Source organism: Mytilus edulis, chromosome 8 (genome assembly GCF_963676685.1).
Source record: "Mytilus edulis chromosome 8, xbMytEdul2.2, whole genome shotgun sequence".
Lineage (NCBI taxonomy): Eukaryota > Metazoa > Mollusca > Bivalvia > Mytilida > Mytilidae > Mytilus > Mytilus edulis.
In genome coordinates, this window is record NC_092351.1 from 87,691,370 (window position 1) to 87,709,470 (window position 18,101).

General features: G+C 35.0%; 1 protein-coding gene across 1 annotated transcript in view; it reads right to left on the reverse strand.

Annotated features, from left to right (window-relative positions):
* Positions 1 to 18,101, reverse strand: part of LOC139486569 (F-box only protein 40-like) — a 169,578-nt gene that overhangs the window by 134,212 nt on the left and 17,265 nt on the right. Inside the window, exon 2 of the mRNA XM_071271494.1 lies at positions 567 to 1,389. Coding sequence (XP_071127595.1) covers positions 567 to 1,379 — 813 coding nt within the window. The 5' untranslated portion in view covers positions 1,380 to 1,389. The remainder of the gene's footprint in view (positions 1 to 566; positions 1,390 to 18,101) is intronic.

An 18,101-nucleotide genomic window follows, 5' to 3' on the forward strand; every position in this document is an offset into this window, starting at 1 on the left:
CATTTGTTCAAGACCTTTTATATGCGGTGTGGGTTTTACTCATTGTTGACGGTTATTAATTTCGGCGACTCTATGGAGAGTTGTCTCATTGGCATCATAACACATCTACTTATTTTTATATTTACAAGGAATCAAAGTGCTTATAAGCACTAGATAAATGGTTAAGATTTAATTTATCAGAGTGAAGTAAAATTAAAAATTGCATTGTATAAAGCATTTGTCGTAGTTGATTCAATAACAACAGAAACTGACATATATACCGGTATACTACACATACAGACGTTGCTGAAATGATGCAACACATAATGTAGCTATCCATGAACATTGTTTCAATATATGGCGTCAATAGCTGTCAGTGTCTATATGTAAGCTAAAGCTGAGATTTACAGCTGCTAACTGCATATGTGTTCGAACTTTCAAGTTCAATGTGATAGATCCATGACAGTCTTGTGGAATAACGTACTTTTTGCCAAAATACATCATCGCCACGTGATCCACGTGTACTCGTTCAATTATTACATACAAATAAAATATTTGTTTGGGTTGTCATGAACATAAACACTTACCCACTTAAAAAAATCCCAATGTTTTCCACCATGAGAAATCTTCTGCCATACCGGCTCCACTATGCCCTTGTTATAAACGACTGATTTACAAAACGAACGTAGGAACTTACAAGTTAAAGCCAAATTGTTTATGGAAAAACTGTCAAGAAACATCAAAATTTGTTCAATCACATTATCTGGGAGATCTTCAAGAAAAAATAAACCATCGGTAGAATCGACATCGTTTTGATAACAAGGAGTCGTTGGATAATCAAGTGTTGGACTTCGTTCATCCGGTTGTTCTGGCGATGAGCATGCGTCAGATCCGATAGTCAACCCACTTGTATTCAAAAGATCACTTTGAGTCACGTGACCTGTCGGAACTAATGGAGATAGTTTCTGACAAGAGAAATCACATCCAGCATAGGCTAACGGACACTTTAATTTTAATATCCCGGTAGAAATCTCTGCATGAATGTTGCGAGAATGCCACGAAAATTCGCCTCTTTTAACAGGTTTATGACACATATTGACAGTTTCAGGTATCGCAGTCATGCAATCAATTACATTAGCAGGACATATTAAGAGGTGGGCAGTACTATTTGATTTTTTAACTTCCGAATGGCAACCATTTTCTTTATTAATGCATGGTACAATGATAGCTTCACAGACGAACGAATGTGATTTCTGTTTACAAGCATGGAAAATTCTATTGCATCCTTGGACGCATTCGATCAGCTCGCAGGAGGTGACGTAATCTGGTCTGACGTCACACTTCCAACTAAAACATTGGACACAATGGTCATGTATAGACGAAAATCGCTCCTGCTGCATTTCTGTAAATCTGGAAAATAAAACAAACAGTATGTGTAGAGTCTGGTTGTGCAACAAATTCAAATTGAGTAAAGTCTGAATATGAGTCGCTTTTGAATCCGCCTATACGCCTTTGAGAAAGAGTAGGCTAGCTTGGATATTCATTTAAGGGGGCTCGCGGGTCTAAATGAATTTTTTTATTTAATATAGGATTTCTCTATATTTTTCTATAAATGAACTTTATCTTATACTTAATAGAAAAATGAAATAAAAAAATGGGGTCACCGTTCATTTGCGCTCACAATCTGCCTTCGAAAGAAGCAAACATTTTTGATAATGTCCTTTTTTTCTGTTGAACTAAAAGGAGAAATAACGGTAATATCGAAATAAAAAAAGAACTAAATTACAGAAATCGCTAAAATTTTATAATTATTTAGTTTATGTACAGCTTATTCGAAAACAGCAATAAAAAATATAGGTCACCGATGAGTTAAAAAGGATATTTCAATTTTAATGCCAAAAAATGGCATTTTTGCACCAAAGGGAGATAATTTGGAGCTTTTTCAATGATATCTACATTTTAAAAGTCCACTGGGGCCAACACGAATTGATTTTTTGGAATGGTTTTTGTACCATATGATAAAGTAACAGCTACTTAAGGTAATCAATAAAATTTTGTAATGAAAAATTAATGTTTAATTTTTTCTGAAAATCTTATACCCGTGAGCCTCCTTAAATGTTACAAAGCTTTATGCATAATCGTGCATGTGACTCAGGAACGTCCTTAGTGATATCCTAATGTAATCCTAATGTATTGTCAATAAAGTTGCCATAAAGTATCAGTTTTATAAATTCGTGTGACTTTTCTAAACTCGCAGGAATCCAGATGTTAATAGTATTTTCGGTACCCCCGTATATTTTTACTGCCAAGTAATGACTTTATATACTAGTAATGACCAGGGCCAAAATATTTGAAAACTCTTAAAAACTTTGAACACATTTATGATGCGTGCCGAGAAACAGATACTGTACTTGTGAATTTGCAGATTTGGCACAATTTCAGGAATTTTAACAAATTTGGCTTTCCACCGTATCACCTTAGTTTCATCCATAGCTACATGTACATATACAGCAAAGTCAAGGATTTAAACTGATGTTAAAATCCACAACGAGTTACCTTACAACGGTATTCTCAGGCTAGCAGCACCAAACAACATTGAATTCCATTGTATGTCGTAAGGGAATAAGCAATTTTCCTCAGGAGGATGGGGTTATGCTATTTAAAAAAAAATATGATCCCAATTTGATGAAAAAACTTTTTCAAGCAAATGACAAAAAAAATACATGTATTTTGAATGCAGATTCCCCCTATACCTTATAATGTTAAATTCTGAAACACAGAATAGATAATTAAATCATCACTGTCACAAATGGTAGGCACTTAAAGTTAACCATCGAGGGACGTTAACTACCGAGGGTAGTAATGAATATTCATCTTTACCGGATGATTGACAGCGATGTAAATAAAAACATGAGAGTGATTACCGTGTGTCAACGTCATATCAAATTAATTCAATTTAATTGTTAGAAATACTGTTTTCTGCTGAAAATTAAAAAATAAATAAAATTGAATGGAATGGAATGGAATTGAGCTATGTACAATACAGTAAATATTAGCAATTAGAATTAGACGGTAGACAAGCATATTTTGCCTATTGATTCTTTTTTGCATGCCTATTTCATTTGGTTATATTATAATGCACTAATTGTTTTGATACTGTTTAATTTTTAAATAAGACCCATATGTGAACCATTTATGCATTTTTAATATAAAGATCAGATTCACACAGGATCATACAGTTCGAGCTAACTATTTTATGTACGAGAGCTATTACTGATGTAACGGTGATGCTTAGATAATCTCCCTTTGCTAGAATATGGGATGACGCAAAATGAACTATATCACTGTGCAAGAACGGAATAGCAAAGTGAATATATAAATCAAACTGTATTGGGATGATTTGGTAAACGTTTATCCAACTTACTGGATATTTTATGAAAGATTTTGCCATTTGTATAGAGGAATTATACCTTTTCAAATAAACTTGGGAGAATAATACACTAATTATAGAATTTTTGGCAACTTAAACGACATCAAATTTTGGAATGTAAATTTGTTGCGTGCAATTGTTTTATAAATATATAATGCGATGAGTGTCAATATAGCCTAATTATTGTGGCAATAATATAAACCTCGCATTAATTTCTGAATTTACAGACATCTGTACCGTCAGCGTACCGTGATCTGTTAAAGGTTTTTTTTTTAATAGTTAATTCCGGTGTCACTTTGTCTCTCTTAGAGAGTTGTCTCATTGGCAATCATGCCATATCATCTTTTTTTTATATAATAAAACAAAAACCTGAACGACTTTACATTATAAATTAAAATGCATCCTAGTCGTGATGGAGACAGAGTCAAATGAACAAATGGACTAGACGAAACTGAACGAAAAAAAGAAAGAAAACACCAATTTGATCTGATAGAGGTGAATTCTATTCTTTATTCAAACTCGAGTTTGGTTTGGAACCGTATCTATTGCGATTATTACCCAAGGACAGATATTACATATCTAAACTTCGATGCTCGAATTTGAAGTTACCTATTGAGACGGGTAGATGGGCAGGGATCGCGAGGGAAAATAGAATATGTACATTATGTAATGAGGGAATAGGGGATGAGTTTCATATATTGTTTACCTGTAAAAATGCTGATATTTCTGCTCTTAGATCAAAGTTTGTACCAAATTACTATGTAATGAATCCAAGCAAGAAGAAATTCACTGGCTTGTTGTCTATATGTAACGTACAAGTTCAAAGGAAATTATCAATTTTCGTGAAGAAAATCATAAAATACTTAATCTAATTATACCAATTGTCTTTTAAAATATACTATGTATTTGTGTTTCGTTTGTCCTGTCTCGCTATATATTATTTTAATATGGTTGTATATATTATTGTCCTCTTGTACACAAGTATGTGTCTGAGGTTATGAATAAAATCTTGAAATCTTGATACGAGAAAAGATTTATTTATATTTGCTTCGGCTTTTGCCATTTGCGCCAATCTGCACTTAATTAGCGCCTATTTTTTTTTATTTCTTTGCGCCAAATTTATTTTCTTCATTTGCACAAATTAACAGGTAAACACAAGTCATGAGGCATATAAGATGTATAGAATTTATTTATATAATAACAAAAATATTCCTTCTGGCCTTTTGCCACCTGCCACTTGCTCACACGTGACAGGGAGGAGGAGGGGGATTGAAAGCAGGATAAGTTTATTGCAAGTGTACATCACACTTGAAGTAGCACTTTATAAAATAAGATTGTAACTGTTTGACATAAAAAGCACATTTGCATATGCACAAATCTTTTTTAACTGAGTATTGTCATGCAACACTTCTGTTGAACTGCAACCTTGTGATATCTTCCCTACAATAAAGCATCCCCTTTTTTATCAAAATTTTTATAAGTTAAAGCCTGTTTTTTTCTTTATGGCATCGGTTCCATATATGAAAGTAAATGTTCGGGTACCAGAAGTGTGATTAAATGATGATACCCATGAGCTCAACATGTGTCTATACACACATTTATCTATATTGTAGCTTGTGTTCATTGAATTGCTGCGTTTGGTTAAACAAGTTTAATTTTATCATCTAAATTTATCAGACCTAACCTTTCGAATCAATTTGGCGCAAATTAAAAAATGTCAATGTGCGTAAATGAAAAAAAATATGCTTTTTCAAAATTGGCGTAATTGTCATACGTACATTCACCGATCACATATTACTGGTTAGATTAAAAAATAATATATGATTTAGATTAAGAAGTACTTTAAGAAATTGATTGATTGTTGTTTGCCATCAGTACAGCCGCAATTATTTCAGACAAGTTCAGGGAGAAAACTAAATAATGAATACAATAGGGAATGTTACTGGTCAAATAAATGTCATCGGTCATTCAAAGTGAAGTATAGATACGAAACTTTGGACTGTCGATTGAAAATAGTTTGTTTTGATAACAACCGCCGGTAGGTATAGACAAAAACGGTTGATAGACGGTATATAGGAGCACTAAATTCTATGTTAACCACCGACAGTAGGTATAAAGAAATACTATTGAAAGACGGTATATAAAGGAGCACTATATTTTACGTTAACCACCGACGGTAGGTATAAAGAAATACCGATCAAAAAGCCTTCATATAATGTCAAGCAGCTGATATTTTACAATATCAATATGCAGACAATCTGATAATCGATTTATCGGGCTATATTTGCGTGTCTCAGAAGTGTTTTCTTTGTTTCACCAGCACACAAAAGATGACAGTATATAGGAGCACTATATTGTATGTTACTTTCCGACAGTAGGTATAGACAAATACTGGTGATAGACGGTATATAGGAACACTATATTGTATGTTAACTACCGACATTATGTATAGACAAATACTGGTGATAAACGGTATATAGGAGCACTATAGTGTATGTTAACCACCGACGGTAGGTATAAACAAATACTGTTGATAGACGGTATATATGAGCACTATATTGTATGTTAACTACCGACAGTAGGTATAGACAAATACTGTTGATAGACTGTATATAGGAGCACTATATTGTATGTTAACTACCGACGGTAGGTATAGACAAATACTGGTGATAGACGTTATATAGGAGCACTATATTGTATGTTAATCACCGACGGTAGGTATAGACAAATACTGTTGATATACGGTGAATAGGAGTACTGTATTGCATGTTAACCACCGACGGTAGGTATTGATAAATATTGTTGGTAGACGGTATATAGGAGCACTATATCGCATGTTAACTACCGACGGTAGGTTCAGAAAAAAAATAATAATAGACGGTATATAGGAGCATTTTATTGCATGTTAATCACCGACGGTAGGTATAGATAAATTATGTTGATAGACGGTATATAGGAGCACTATACTGTATGTTAACTACCGACAGTAGGTATAGACAAATACTGTTGATAGACGGTATATAGGAGCACTATATTGTATGTTAACTACCGACGGTAGGTATAGACAAATACTGGTGATATACGTTATATAGGAGCACTATATTGTATGTTAACCACCGACGGTAGGTATAGACAAATACTGTTGATATACGGTGAATAGGAGTACTGTATTGCATGTTAACCACCGACGGTAGGTATTGATAAATACTGTTGGTAGACGGTATATAGGAGCACTATATCGCATGTTAACTACCGACGGTAGGTTTAGAAAAAAAATAATAATAGACGGTATATAGGAGCATTTTATTGCATGTTAATCACCGACGGTAGGTATAGATAAATTATGTTGATAGACGGTATATAGGAGCACTATATTGTATGTTAACTACCGACAGTAGGTATAGACAAATACTGTTGATATACGGTAAATAGGAGTACTGTATTGCATGTTAACCACCGACGGTAGGTATAGATAAATACTGTTGGTAGACGGTATATATGAGCACTATATCGCATGTAAACTACCGACGGTAGGTTTAGAAAAATACTGATAATAGACGGTATATAGGAGCATTATATTGCATGTTAACCACCAACGGTAGGTATAGACAAATACTGTTGATAGACGGTGTAAAGGAGTACTAATTCGTATGTTAACCACCGACGGTAGGTATAGACAAATACTGTTGATATACGGTGAATAGGAGTACTGTATTGCATGTTAACCACCGACGGTAGGTATAGATAGAATGAAATTCAAAACAGTGTGGCTGTGGCCATTGATTGACACATTAAATTCATCCATTGACTGGGACAATTTACATGAACGTTTGTCTGTAACGACCACTGTTCACGACGTACCTACGATAGACATTTAAACTGTGGGGTCACCAAAGGTTTCTTAACGCCTTTAATTATAAAATAATTCAAAAAATTAATCAGGAATAACCTTTATGTTTTGATTTATATAATTGATATAAATCAAAACATCGTGTTATTTCTGATTAGTTTTTCGAATTACTTTATTAAGTTGTTGAGAACCTTTGGTGACCCCATAGTTTAAGTGTCTTTAAAAAGTACATAGTGAGCAGTCTTAGATACATACAAACGTTCACCTTAATTGTCCCAGTCAATGGATGAATTTAATGTGTCAATCAATGGCCACAGCCACACTGTTTTGAATTTCATTATAAATACTGTTGGTAGACGGTATATAGAAGCACTATATCGCATGTTAACTACCGACGGTAGGTTTAGAAAAATACTGATAATAGACGGTATATAGGAGCATTATATTGCATGTTAACTACCGACAGTAGGTATAGACAAATAATGTTGATAGACGATATATAGGAGCACTATATTGTATGTTAACTACCAACAGTAGGTATAGACTAAAACTCTTGATAGACGGTATATATAATAGCACTATATCGTATGTTAATCACCGACGGTAGGTATAGACAAATACTGGTGATAGAAGGTATATAGGAGCACTATATTGTATGTTAACCACCGACGGTAGGTACAGACAAATACTGTTGATATACGGTGTATAGGAGCACTATACTGTATATTAACTACCGACAGTAGGTATAGACAAATACTGTTGATAGACGGTATATAAGAGCACTATATTGTATGTTAACCACCGACGGTAGATATAGACAAATACTGTTGATATACGGTAAATAGGAGTACTGTATTGCATGTTAACCACCTACGGTAGGTATAGATAAATACTGTTGGTAGACGATATATAGGAGCACTGTATTGTTATTGGTTGCTGTCTTTGATATTGATTTTACGTTTTTCGTTTCAGCATTAATCGGGCTGTTAGTTTTCGTTTTTCGTCACATCTAGTCAGGAATGGGTTTTAATAGCATTTTACATGAATACATATGTGTAACTCATGGCTGATTCACATTCGTTTGTCTTTGGTGGATAAGTTTCCCATTGGCATTATTACCACATATCTTCTGAATTTTCATTGCATTATCTAAACATGTAAAATTCGTATATAGAAAATATATACGTATAGATAATATATATATAATATAAAAAAGTAGATGTTGTATGATTGCCAATGAGACAACAGTAGTTTTTGTGGGACAGAATGACCCCAATTAAGGTGGACGTCGGACGCTGACGCCATATTCGAAAGTTGGTGCAGACGCCGACGCCATATTTGGGCCTTAAAGCGGACGCCATAGTCGACCATGAAATGATCATGATACAAGATCGAAATATTCTAGGGGGTGTCCCCTCTATATATTTTTTAATGACCATGACCGTTAAACTATGAAAATCAAGACGCAAACTTCATGTTGGACCATGTTACTCGGACATTGAGACGCCGACCCCATATTTGGGCTTAAATCCTGGACGCTATATCTTAATGTTTGACCAGGCTACCCTCCAGGGTGGATACTTTTAGTGACCTAGAAAGAGTTTTTTAAGACTTGAGACCTGCTATACATCCATGTAGGTGTTTAAAGAATTTTATTTCTTTTCATCTGTTTTTTTTTCTTTCTTTTTTCATTATTTTTTTTTGTATCATTATTTTTCATTTAACCAAATAGAGCTACGAGTTTACTGTCATTCTGAATCGTCTCAGTGGATGAAAAGTTGTTGATAATGTCCTTCATCTCGAGTCCCGACATCTCAATTTGACGTAATAAATGCAATACAGGCCACATGTATCTGAATCATCGGGTTGGATTTGATTGCAAACCACACAGTATTTCGGTCCATTGACGATGAGTACATTTCTGAAGTAGCGTTGGTACTTTTCCGGTAATCGTCCTAAGGAGTCGAAAAATTCTGATGGACCCGATGCGGGGAAATAAAATGCAACCCAAATGACTCCCCTTTTGATCACAGTTGTCCGTATTGACCACAAACCTTCTAAGCCTGTCGCTCACATATCTAGGCAAGTCTTCTGCACAGCAAACGGTCACGGGCAATCCACTCAAAGCATCCTCTACATCTTTCCCGGTCATCGTTAAGGGCAATGCCGTTTTTATTCCCACAACCTTGCTGACGTTGGCCTTCTAATCCACGTAGGTGAGCAAACACTAAGTACTTCGCATCCTGACAGGCGATGAGATCTTTCCGTGTTTCAGCATTCTCTGACGAACTATGTGTTGTCTCGTCGGCAATATATTCGTCTGATGAGACCAAACTATCGTCTTCAAAAGTATTCGAGAGACGGTCATCATCCCTCTGTCCGTCTGGTGTCTCTCCTTGACCGACCTGCAAGACCTCTGTGTGCAATCTAGAGGCTTCTGGGGTTCTAGCTTTTAGGTCAATAAGAAAGTACCCGAAAGGTGTCCTCTTTGCCTTTTCAAATTTCCGGAGAAAGAAGTCCCCTCGAGAAGGATACATCTGTCGGCCAAGAGTCACGATGGGCTGTCGATCAATGCGGTTATTAAAGAGAATGAGATAATGACAGTTTCGTCTCTGGGTAGGGTCTTTGCCAAAGTATAAATTCTGATTAAAAACGACGACCGATAAATTCCTATGGTGACACCCTTCCGTAAACAAATCATTTATTCTGGAGTCTTTGTCCGATGTCGACATGAGGTCATCTAATAGGATCATGTTTCGAATGTTGGGATCGAAAAAATCGTCCCTTTCGAGATCAAAAGGAATTCCACGAATGAATTCAACGCGTGGAAGCACTGCATGTTCGTTGTATTTCCTCGTAATGAGGTTGCCACCTTTTATACAACCAAACGATCCTGTCTGGACTAGGACTTCACAGTTTTTTTATGTGTTGAAACAAATAAAATAAAATAAGTTTTATCGCAGGAGGTTGGACCGGACACAATCATGGTGAAAGGGTGTCTAAACACGAAAGCCTTCTGCTGCTGCTTTTGCTGCTGCTGCTTCTTTTTCTGCTGCTGCTGTTGCTGCTTCTGTTGCTGCTGGGTAACACCTGGGTGGTATAGTGGCTCATCGGAAGAATGCTTACTTCTTATATGTCTTTGAAGATCGTGCGGCCACACATACACTTTACAGCAAATATTGCAATTAAACATACTCGTAATTTCCTAAATGACAGTGAGTAGTTTCCTCTTATAGATTTACTTCACTTCCTTCGAAAATATAGCAAGAGAAATACATGGTCATCTTTTAGACGACATATTTGAAGATGATCGTATCTCAAAACAAATTCGATGTGATACAATTCATTCCTGGTTACCGTGAAATAGACTGGTTTCCCAAACGTCACGTCCGTGATATCTTCATTTAATCGTATCGACTGGAGAATATGGAGAGATTTTCCCTAACGTACGACTGGTGCACGAAATCGAAACAGAAGTACATACGTCTCGTTTAGGCTTCTAATTCCGGTATGAACGACACCTTCAATGCACATTCCCACGATCCATCCAACGTATAGCGTTTTGCAAGGCGCACTTTGAAATTGCCACGTACGTTATTTTCAAACGATGGATGAAAGCGAGTTTTCGCTATTAATAAATAAACAAAACTCGCCCATATCATTCTTTATTTATTTTTTGTCCATTATTCTCTATTCTGTAAACCCAATCCAAACTCCTTGTATATAAATATTGATTGATTAAATATATTATCCGTGTATTTTTGAAGATAAAAACCAACTACGACCGTGGAATTTTCAAATATATAGTTAAGATTATGTTAAATGAGAAACAATTTTAAATGACCAGACGTGGTTTTAGTTAATCATTTGGGTTGAAATCCTAATCATATGATAGTAATTATATGTGGTTGAAATGAGTTGGAATGCAATACTACTCAATGTTTACGGTTCTCATGCTTATGTAAAAGATAAAGATAATTATTTAATGTCACAGACTATATTTTTATAATTGGTGTCCGTTAATTAGAACCAAATAAAAAAGTGTACACCTGTAAACATGTTATTGAAAGAAAGTGTATAAAGATACTTATTTTCAATCACCAGATGTGCTTTATCTCTTAATCTAATTATTTGAGATGTCATGTTAAACAGGACCATAGGATATTAATTAAGTGGTTCAAATAAGTCGGAAAGCTACGGACGCCCATAGGACCTCCCACAAATATAATTTGAATTCGAAATCACGAATTTAAATCGTTATTACGAATTTTATAATTCGTTATAACAGCTTAAATTTGTGAGAACGAATTGTTGGAAATCGTTATATCAGATTTTGTAATTCGTTACGAATTATTACGAATTAAATTCGTTATCACAATTTTTTGTAATGTGTGATACCGAATTAAAATCGTTATAAAGAATTGTATAAATGGTTATTACAGATTAAATTCGTGATAACGAATTTGTGGAATTTGTTATCACATTTTTTTTATGTAATTTGTGATTCCAGATTAAAAACATTTTCACATAAATTTGAACTACCCCACCTGGCACACAGGGTTAAGTGAGCTTTTTTCTCTTTACTGAAACCTTTTGGTCAAAGTTAAACAAACTTGACCACGAGCAATTTAGTTTTAACGATTTCTATTTTAAAATTTAGCAAAATTGATTGGTTGTTTGTTGGTTTTGTTTTGTTTTTGTAAATTAGCGCTGAATGGGGCACAAGTTCAGAACGGTAAAAGTGACGTCACCCAATTTCAAACTTGATCATCAGACTCAGTGTTTTGTGTTAATAAACATTGTGTATTAATTCAATAACATTTGGTTGAGGCAAACTAAATGTAGAGTGCGGAAATTACAGAATAAGCACTACATCTTTGACCATTTGTAAAGGGGCATAACTCACGAACTATAAAAGAGACGCCCTTCAATTTCAAATTTTATCTGTGTGTTTTAGTAATTGGCATAGTGTATAAGTTGAATTTATAACATTTGGTTGAGGCAAACGGAAACCATTTCTGGGAACGTACCCGACAAACGGACTAGACTGACGGACAAGGGCTAGACTAAACTTCTCCCACGCCTAGCGGCGGGGCATAAAAAAATGTGTTTGATACCCATAATTCGTGACAGTAACATTTGTATTCCTTTTTCTTAATTTAAAGTCTTCTTAGACAGGCGACTTCCTTCGTGTGTATCGCCAATTAATATATTTTACACAGAAGCAAAAGAATTAGTTTCGGCAACATGGTTAATCGAAGTGTAAAACCTAAGATTTTCATCCCTAGGTTTACATTTCGATAAACCATGTTGGCGAAACTATTTCCGTTGTATCTGTGTAAAATGTATCCAGGTACACACACTAATGATATTCACCGCTTAAAAAAACTTTGGTAGAAAATAAAAAATAAAAATATTTCGGTCAAGAAATATGAGAATTAGACAAGTTTTTCCCCCGGAGAGTTTCGGTGTGTAAACTGGGTCGCTGGCTAATAAATCCACCCGTTTACACAACAAAAATTTCTACGTATAGTGTAAAATGCGTTAAAACTAAATTGATTGCGGTCAAGTTTGTTTCACTTTGTCAAAAAGGTTTTAATGATTTTTGTAAAAGTAATAAACACCGATGGGCGCAGAGTGAGGAAGAAAGCTCTCTTAATTCTGTGTGCCATGTGAGCTAAAAATCTTTGATAATGAATTTTAATCTGAAATTACCAATTACAATAAAAACTGTGATAACGAATTCCACAAATTCGTTATCACAAATTTAATCAGTTTAAACAAATTCTACAATTCGTTATAACGAATTTATCGTTATCACAAATTACAAAAAAATGTGATAAGGAATTTAATTCTTAATAACGAATTACAAGATCTGTTATAACGATTTTCACCAATTCATTATCACAAATTTAATCTGTTAAAACGAATTATAAAATTCGAGATAACATTTTAAATTCGTGATTTCGAATTCAAATAATTTTATACTTTTGGGAGATCCTAAATGGGCTTCCGTAGAAAGCAATACTACTGAATGTTTCACGATTGTCATGTTAATAAGATAAGAAATCCAAAAATTAAAAAGATAAAGACAAATATTTTATGTATTGATATCAAACATTTTAATCCAATTCTTTTTACACGGGAATAGTTCCGCCTACTGCATTGAGTGACAGTTTTTCTGATTAATATAAATAGTATATCTTGGAGAATTCTTACAGTTGTTATAAACATGTATAAGCAGTTAATTATTTAAGAGGTAGAAGATTCTTTTCAGAATTATCACAGACTTATTACCTAGGGGTTGGGTAAGCGTTTATCAAAGACAAATTCTCGTCCATTTTCGAGAATATACCGTCCACTTTTAAGGGTATGACGTCACTTTAAAGGGTAGTCTGATGCAACATTAAGGTATAGCGTCCAAGTTTAAAGTCCAAATATGGCGTCGGTGTCTCGATGTCCGAATCATACGGTCCAACCTCAAAATCGCGTCCCGATTTCATAGTCGACCATGGCGTCCGCTTTAAGGCCCAAATATGGCATCGGCGTTCACACCCAGGTCCAACTATAGCGTTAGCGTCCGACGTCCACCTTTATGGGTTCATTCTGTCCCAAAAACACTACTGACAACTCTCCAAAAGAGACCAAAATGGCACAGAAATTAACAACTATAGGTCACCGTACGGCCTTCAACAATGAGCACAGCCCATACCGCATAGTCACCGAAATGACAATGTGAAACAATTTAAACGAAAAAACTAACGACCTAATTTATATACAAAAAAATGAACGAAAAACAAATATGTAACATATAAACAAACGACAACCACTGAATTACAGACTCCTAACTTGGGACAGGCACATACATAGAGAATGTGGCGGGGTTAAACATGTTAGCGGGATCCCAAACCTCCAATAATCTGGGACTATGGTGTAACAGTACAACATAAGAACGAACTATAAAAATCAGTTGAAAAAGGCTTACTCATCAGATGGAAAAAAATACAAATATATAAGATCCATACAATACATACAGACCATATATCGAAACCAATATATACTAAGCATTCAGCCAATCAAACAAAATGCATCTTAGAACCAAAGATCATTTTCACACTGTATATGGGTTAGAGATCTTAAAACAGAGTTTTTTTGGACACTGTATATGGGTCAGAGATACAGTTTGTATACAGACTGTATCTAAAAATTAGACCCATAGATAAAGCATACAGAAAATGCATACAGACTGTATATAAGAGCCACAGGCAGTGAAACACTTTATCTTGCAGTAACAGGCAAAACATACAGACTTTTATTTCAACTTGGAACAACTTACAATGCATACATACTGTGTCTCTGATCCATAGACAGTGTTAACCGACTAAATCTAAGATATACCGACTATAGAAGTATCTTAGACTCATAGTCAAAGCATATAAACAATGTATAAAGACTAAGAACGACGTACAATACATAAACTTAATTTAATTTACAACAAAGAAAATGCATACAGACTGTATCTGGGAAGCACAGACAATGCATTGACTGTGTGTAATCAAAGAACCTTTGTGAGCACGCTCACATACTTCACAGCCCGACATTGTCACTAAGCAAACAAAATTTCAACAGATTATTTAGTTCAAACACGCATGAAATTCTGTTGTGTAATTTCAGAAGATATGCAGAAGTATATTTAGGCCGAAATTCTAAGTTCAGAAGGCATAGTTCCTAATTCCTAACAAGAGTACACACGTTGAAATTTCTCTCCTTATTTATGTTGATAGACCTAAATATAAAGTTTTACTACAATTATCACATAAACTTATTAATAACATGACCAAAGAAAATGAGATCAAGGTCATATGACCAAAATGAGGAATACATTTACACCTTACAATCATTCAATACAAATGAGGTCAAGGTCAAATGAGACTTGCGAGGCTGACATCATAAGATATTTCCAGACACCAAATAAAGTTGACCTTTTGCATATAGTATTAGAAAAAACGAACAAAACTCAAAAGCTTAACTTTGACCATTGAACCAATGAAATGAGGTCAAGATCAGATGACACCTGCCAGTTGGACATGTACACCTTACAATCCTTCCATACACCAAATATACAAGACATATTTCATATAGTATCTGAGATATAGAGTTGACCACCAAAAACTTAACCCTTTTCACTGATCCATGAAATGATGGCGAGGTCAAGTGAAAACTGTCTGATGGGCATGCTGACCAAGGTACGCAAATACTAAACATAGTAACCCATAATATGAGAGAAATTACAAAAACTCTTCACTTTTTTTCAAGTAGTCACTGAACCATGAAAATGAGTTCAAGGACAATGGACATGTGACAGACGGAAACTTCCAAACTTAAGGCATCTGTATCTAAAGTATGGAGCATCCAGGTCGTTCGCCGTCTAAAATATAAAGCTTTTAAGAAGTGAACTAACGCTGTCGCCGCCGCCGCCGGATCACCATTCCTATGTCGAGCTTTCTGCGACAAAAGTCGCAGGCTCGACAAAAACAAGAATGTGTCCATCGTACACCGTTCCCCACTTGCCCTATCATTTTCTTTGTTCAGTGGACCGTGAAATAGGGGAAAAAAACCTTCTTTGGCATTAAGCTTAGAAAAAAACATATTATTGGAAACATATGTACTAAGTTTCAAGTTTATTTTACCTGACCTTCAACAAAAACTACCTTGACCAAAACATTTAACCTGAAGCGAGAAAACGGACGAAGGAGCAGACGCATAGACCGGAAAACTAATGCCCATTTACTATCGTAGGTGGGGCATAAAAAAATTAATCATGATTTTCTGCCAATATGCACATTTACATAGCATGTCCTAACTATCTAAAAAATTCATGAAACTCTGTTGTGGTCTTTAGACAGATTTTATGACAAACTGTTGTAGGAGTATATAGAAAATCAATGAATTGATAATTTCACAATTTCCTCATTATCTACAAAGATTTATAAAACTCTGTTATGTGGTTTCAGAGGAGTTGCAATAACGAGAACAGGACTGACAGACCGATGGATCAAAAACATTGTACCATAAAGAACTTTGTTTGGTTTGGTATAATAAACGGTCTGCTAAATAATGTAAGGCTGAGATAAATTAGTCATTTGGTCTCACCAGTTTTTTTGGCGAGGTTCGTTTTGTTCAGTCTGTGAGGTTCTTTGTTGTGTTTTGCATTCTGTTGTTTGTTTTTTAATCTTTCTCTTTTTTTTCCGTGGTTTTGTCAGTTTATTATTGACCTATGTGTTTGAATAAGCCTTTAGTATCTTTCTTCTCTCTCTTCGGTCAATTTGATTATGTGGGACATACAGATTTAGACCCAAACTTGTCTCTGATTGTTTCGTGATTATTGCAGATGTAAATCATACTATAAAATTGAGTATGGAAATGGGGAATGTGTCAAGGAGACAACAACCCGACCATAGAGCAGACAACAGCCGAAGGCCACCGATAGATCTTCAATGTAGCGAGAAACTCCCGCACCCGGAGGTGTCCGTCAGCTGGCCCCTAAACAAATATGTATACTAGTTAAGTGATAATAGACGTCTTATTAAGCTCCGAATTATACACAAGAAACTAAAATTATAAATCATACAAGACTAACAAAGGTCAGAGGCTCCTAACTTGGGACAGGCGCGAAATTGCGGCGGGATTAAACATGTTTTTTGAGATCTCAACCCTCCCCTATACCTGTAGCCAATGTAGAAAAAACAAACGCGAAACAATACGCACAGTAAAACTCAGTTTAAGAGAAGTCCGAGTCCGATGTCAGAATATGAAACAAAAGAAAATAAACAAAATGACAATAATACATAAATAACAACAGACTACTAGCAGTTATTGACATGCCAGAACCAGACCTTAATTAAACTGATTGAAAGAGTATGTCTTCATCATATGAATATCAGGCACAATCCCTCCTGTTAGGGGTTTAGTATTATACCGTCATGAAATATACAACCCTCTTATTTACAATATCATTTGATCAACACCTATTTACAAGGGTCTATTTGATATGATTTTTCTCATTGTTGAAGGCTGTATGGTTGCATATAACTGCTTACATCCACTTTATTTGAACTTGAGTGGATACATGTAGGCGTCTCATTGGCAATCATACCACATCTCCGTATTTTTACAGTATTGTATCAGTACTGTTACCTAATAACAGGACAACACAAGACAGCAATTTGACAAAACTAAAGACATACATACTTGATTTTACTTCTCTAAAGATATAAACAAAATTTTCATAGTTCGTATCTGAACATGAACACAGCCATGGGAATTTTAAGGGACTATATTTCAGTGTGCATATATATTTAGTAGCTAATCTAGCTACTTCCTGTTTATCAGACCGGTACCTTAGAAAGGAATTGTGACAATATATCCAATCTTTTCAAAAACCAAAGACTAACGTCACTAGGAGCAGCAGTTAGTTGTCATAGATACTCTAGATAGAAAGATAATCTGCCACTTTTATAAAAGGGACTACACATAGTTTTTGAAAGGGTATAATCGGTTTGTGCCGAAATTACTTTCTTTAGTCCAGAAACTCATTTGTGCTAAATGGTAATCTCCACCCACATTTAGGACTGGCAGTTATTTGTAGTTTTTATCAACAGCTTGCACTTTTTCTAAATTATATTTGCTTCTTTTAAGACTGACCAAAACTGTTTTTTTACCATTGTGGTTTGATTAAGGTAGTGTATATCAAACAGCTGTTGGAAATATTTTGGACAACCCTCTTATTTACAATATCATTTGATCAACACCTAATGGTCTTTGGTGGTATCTCGCATAACA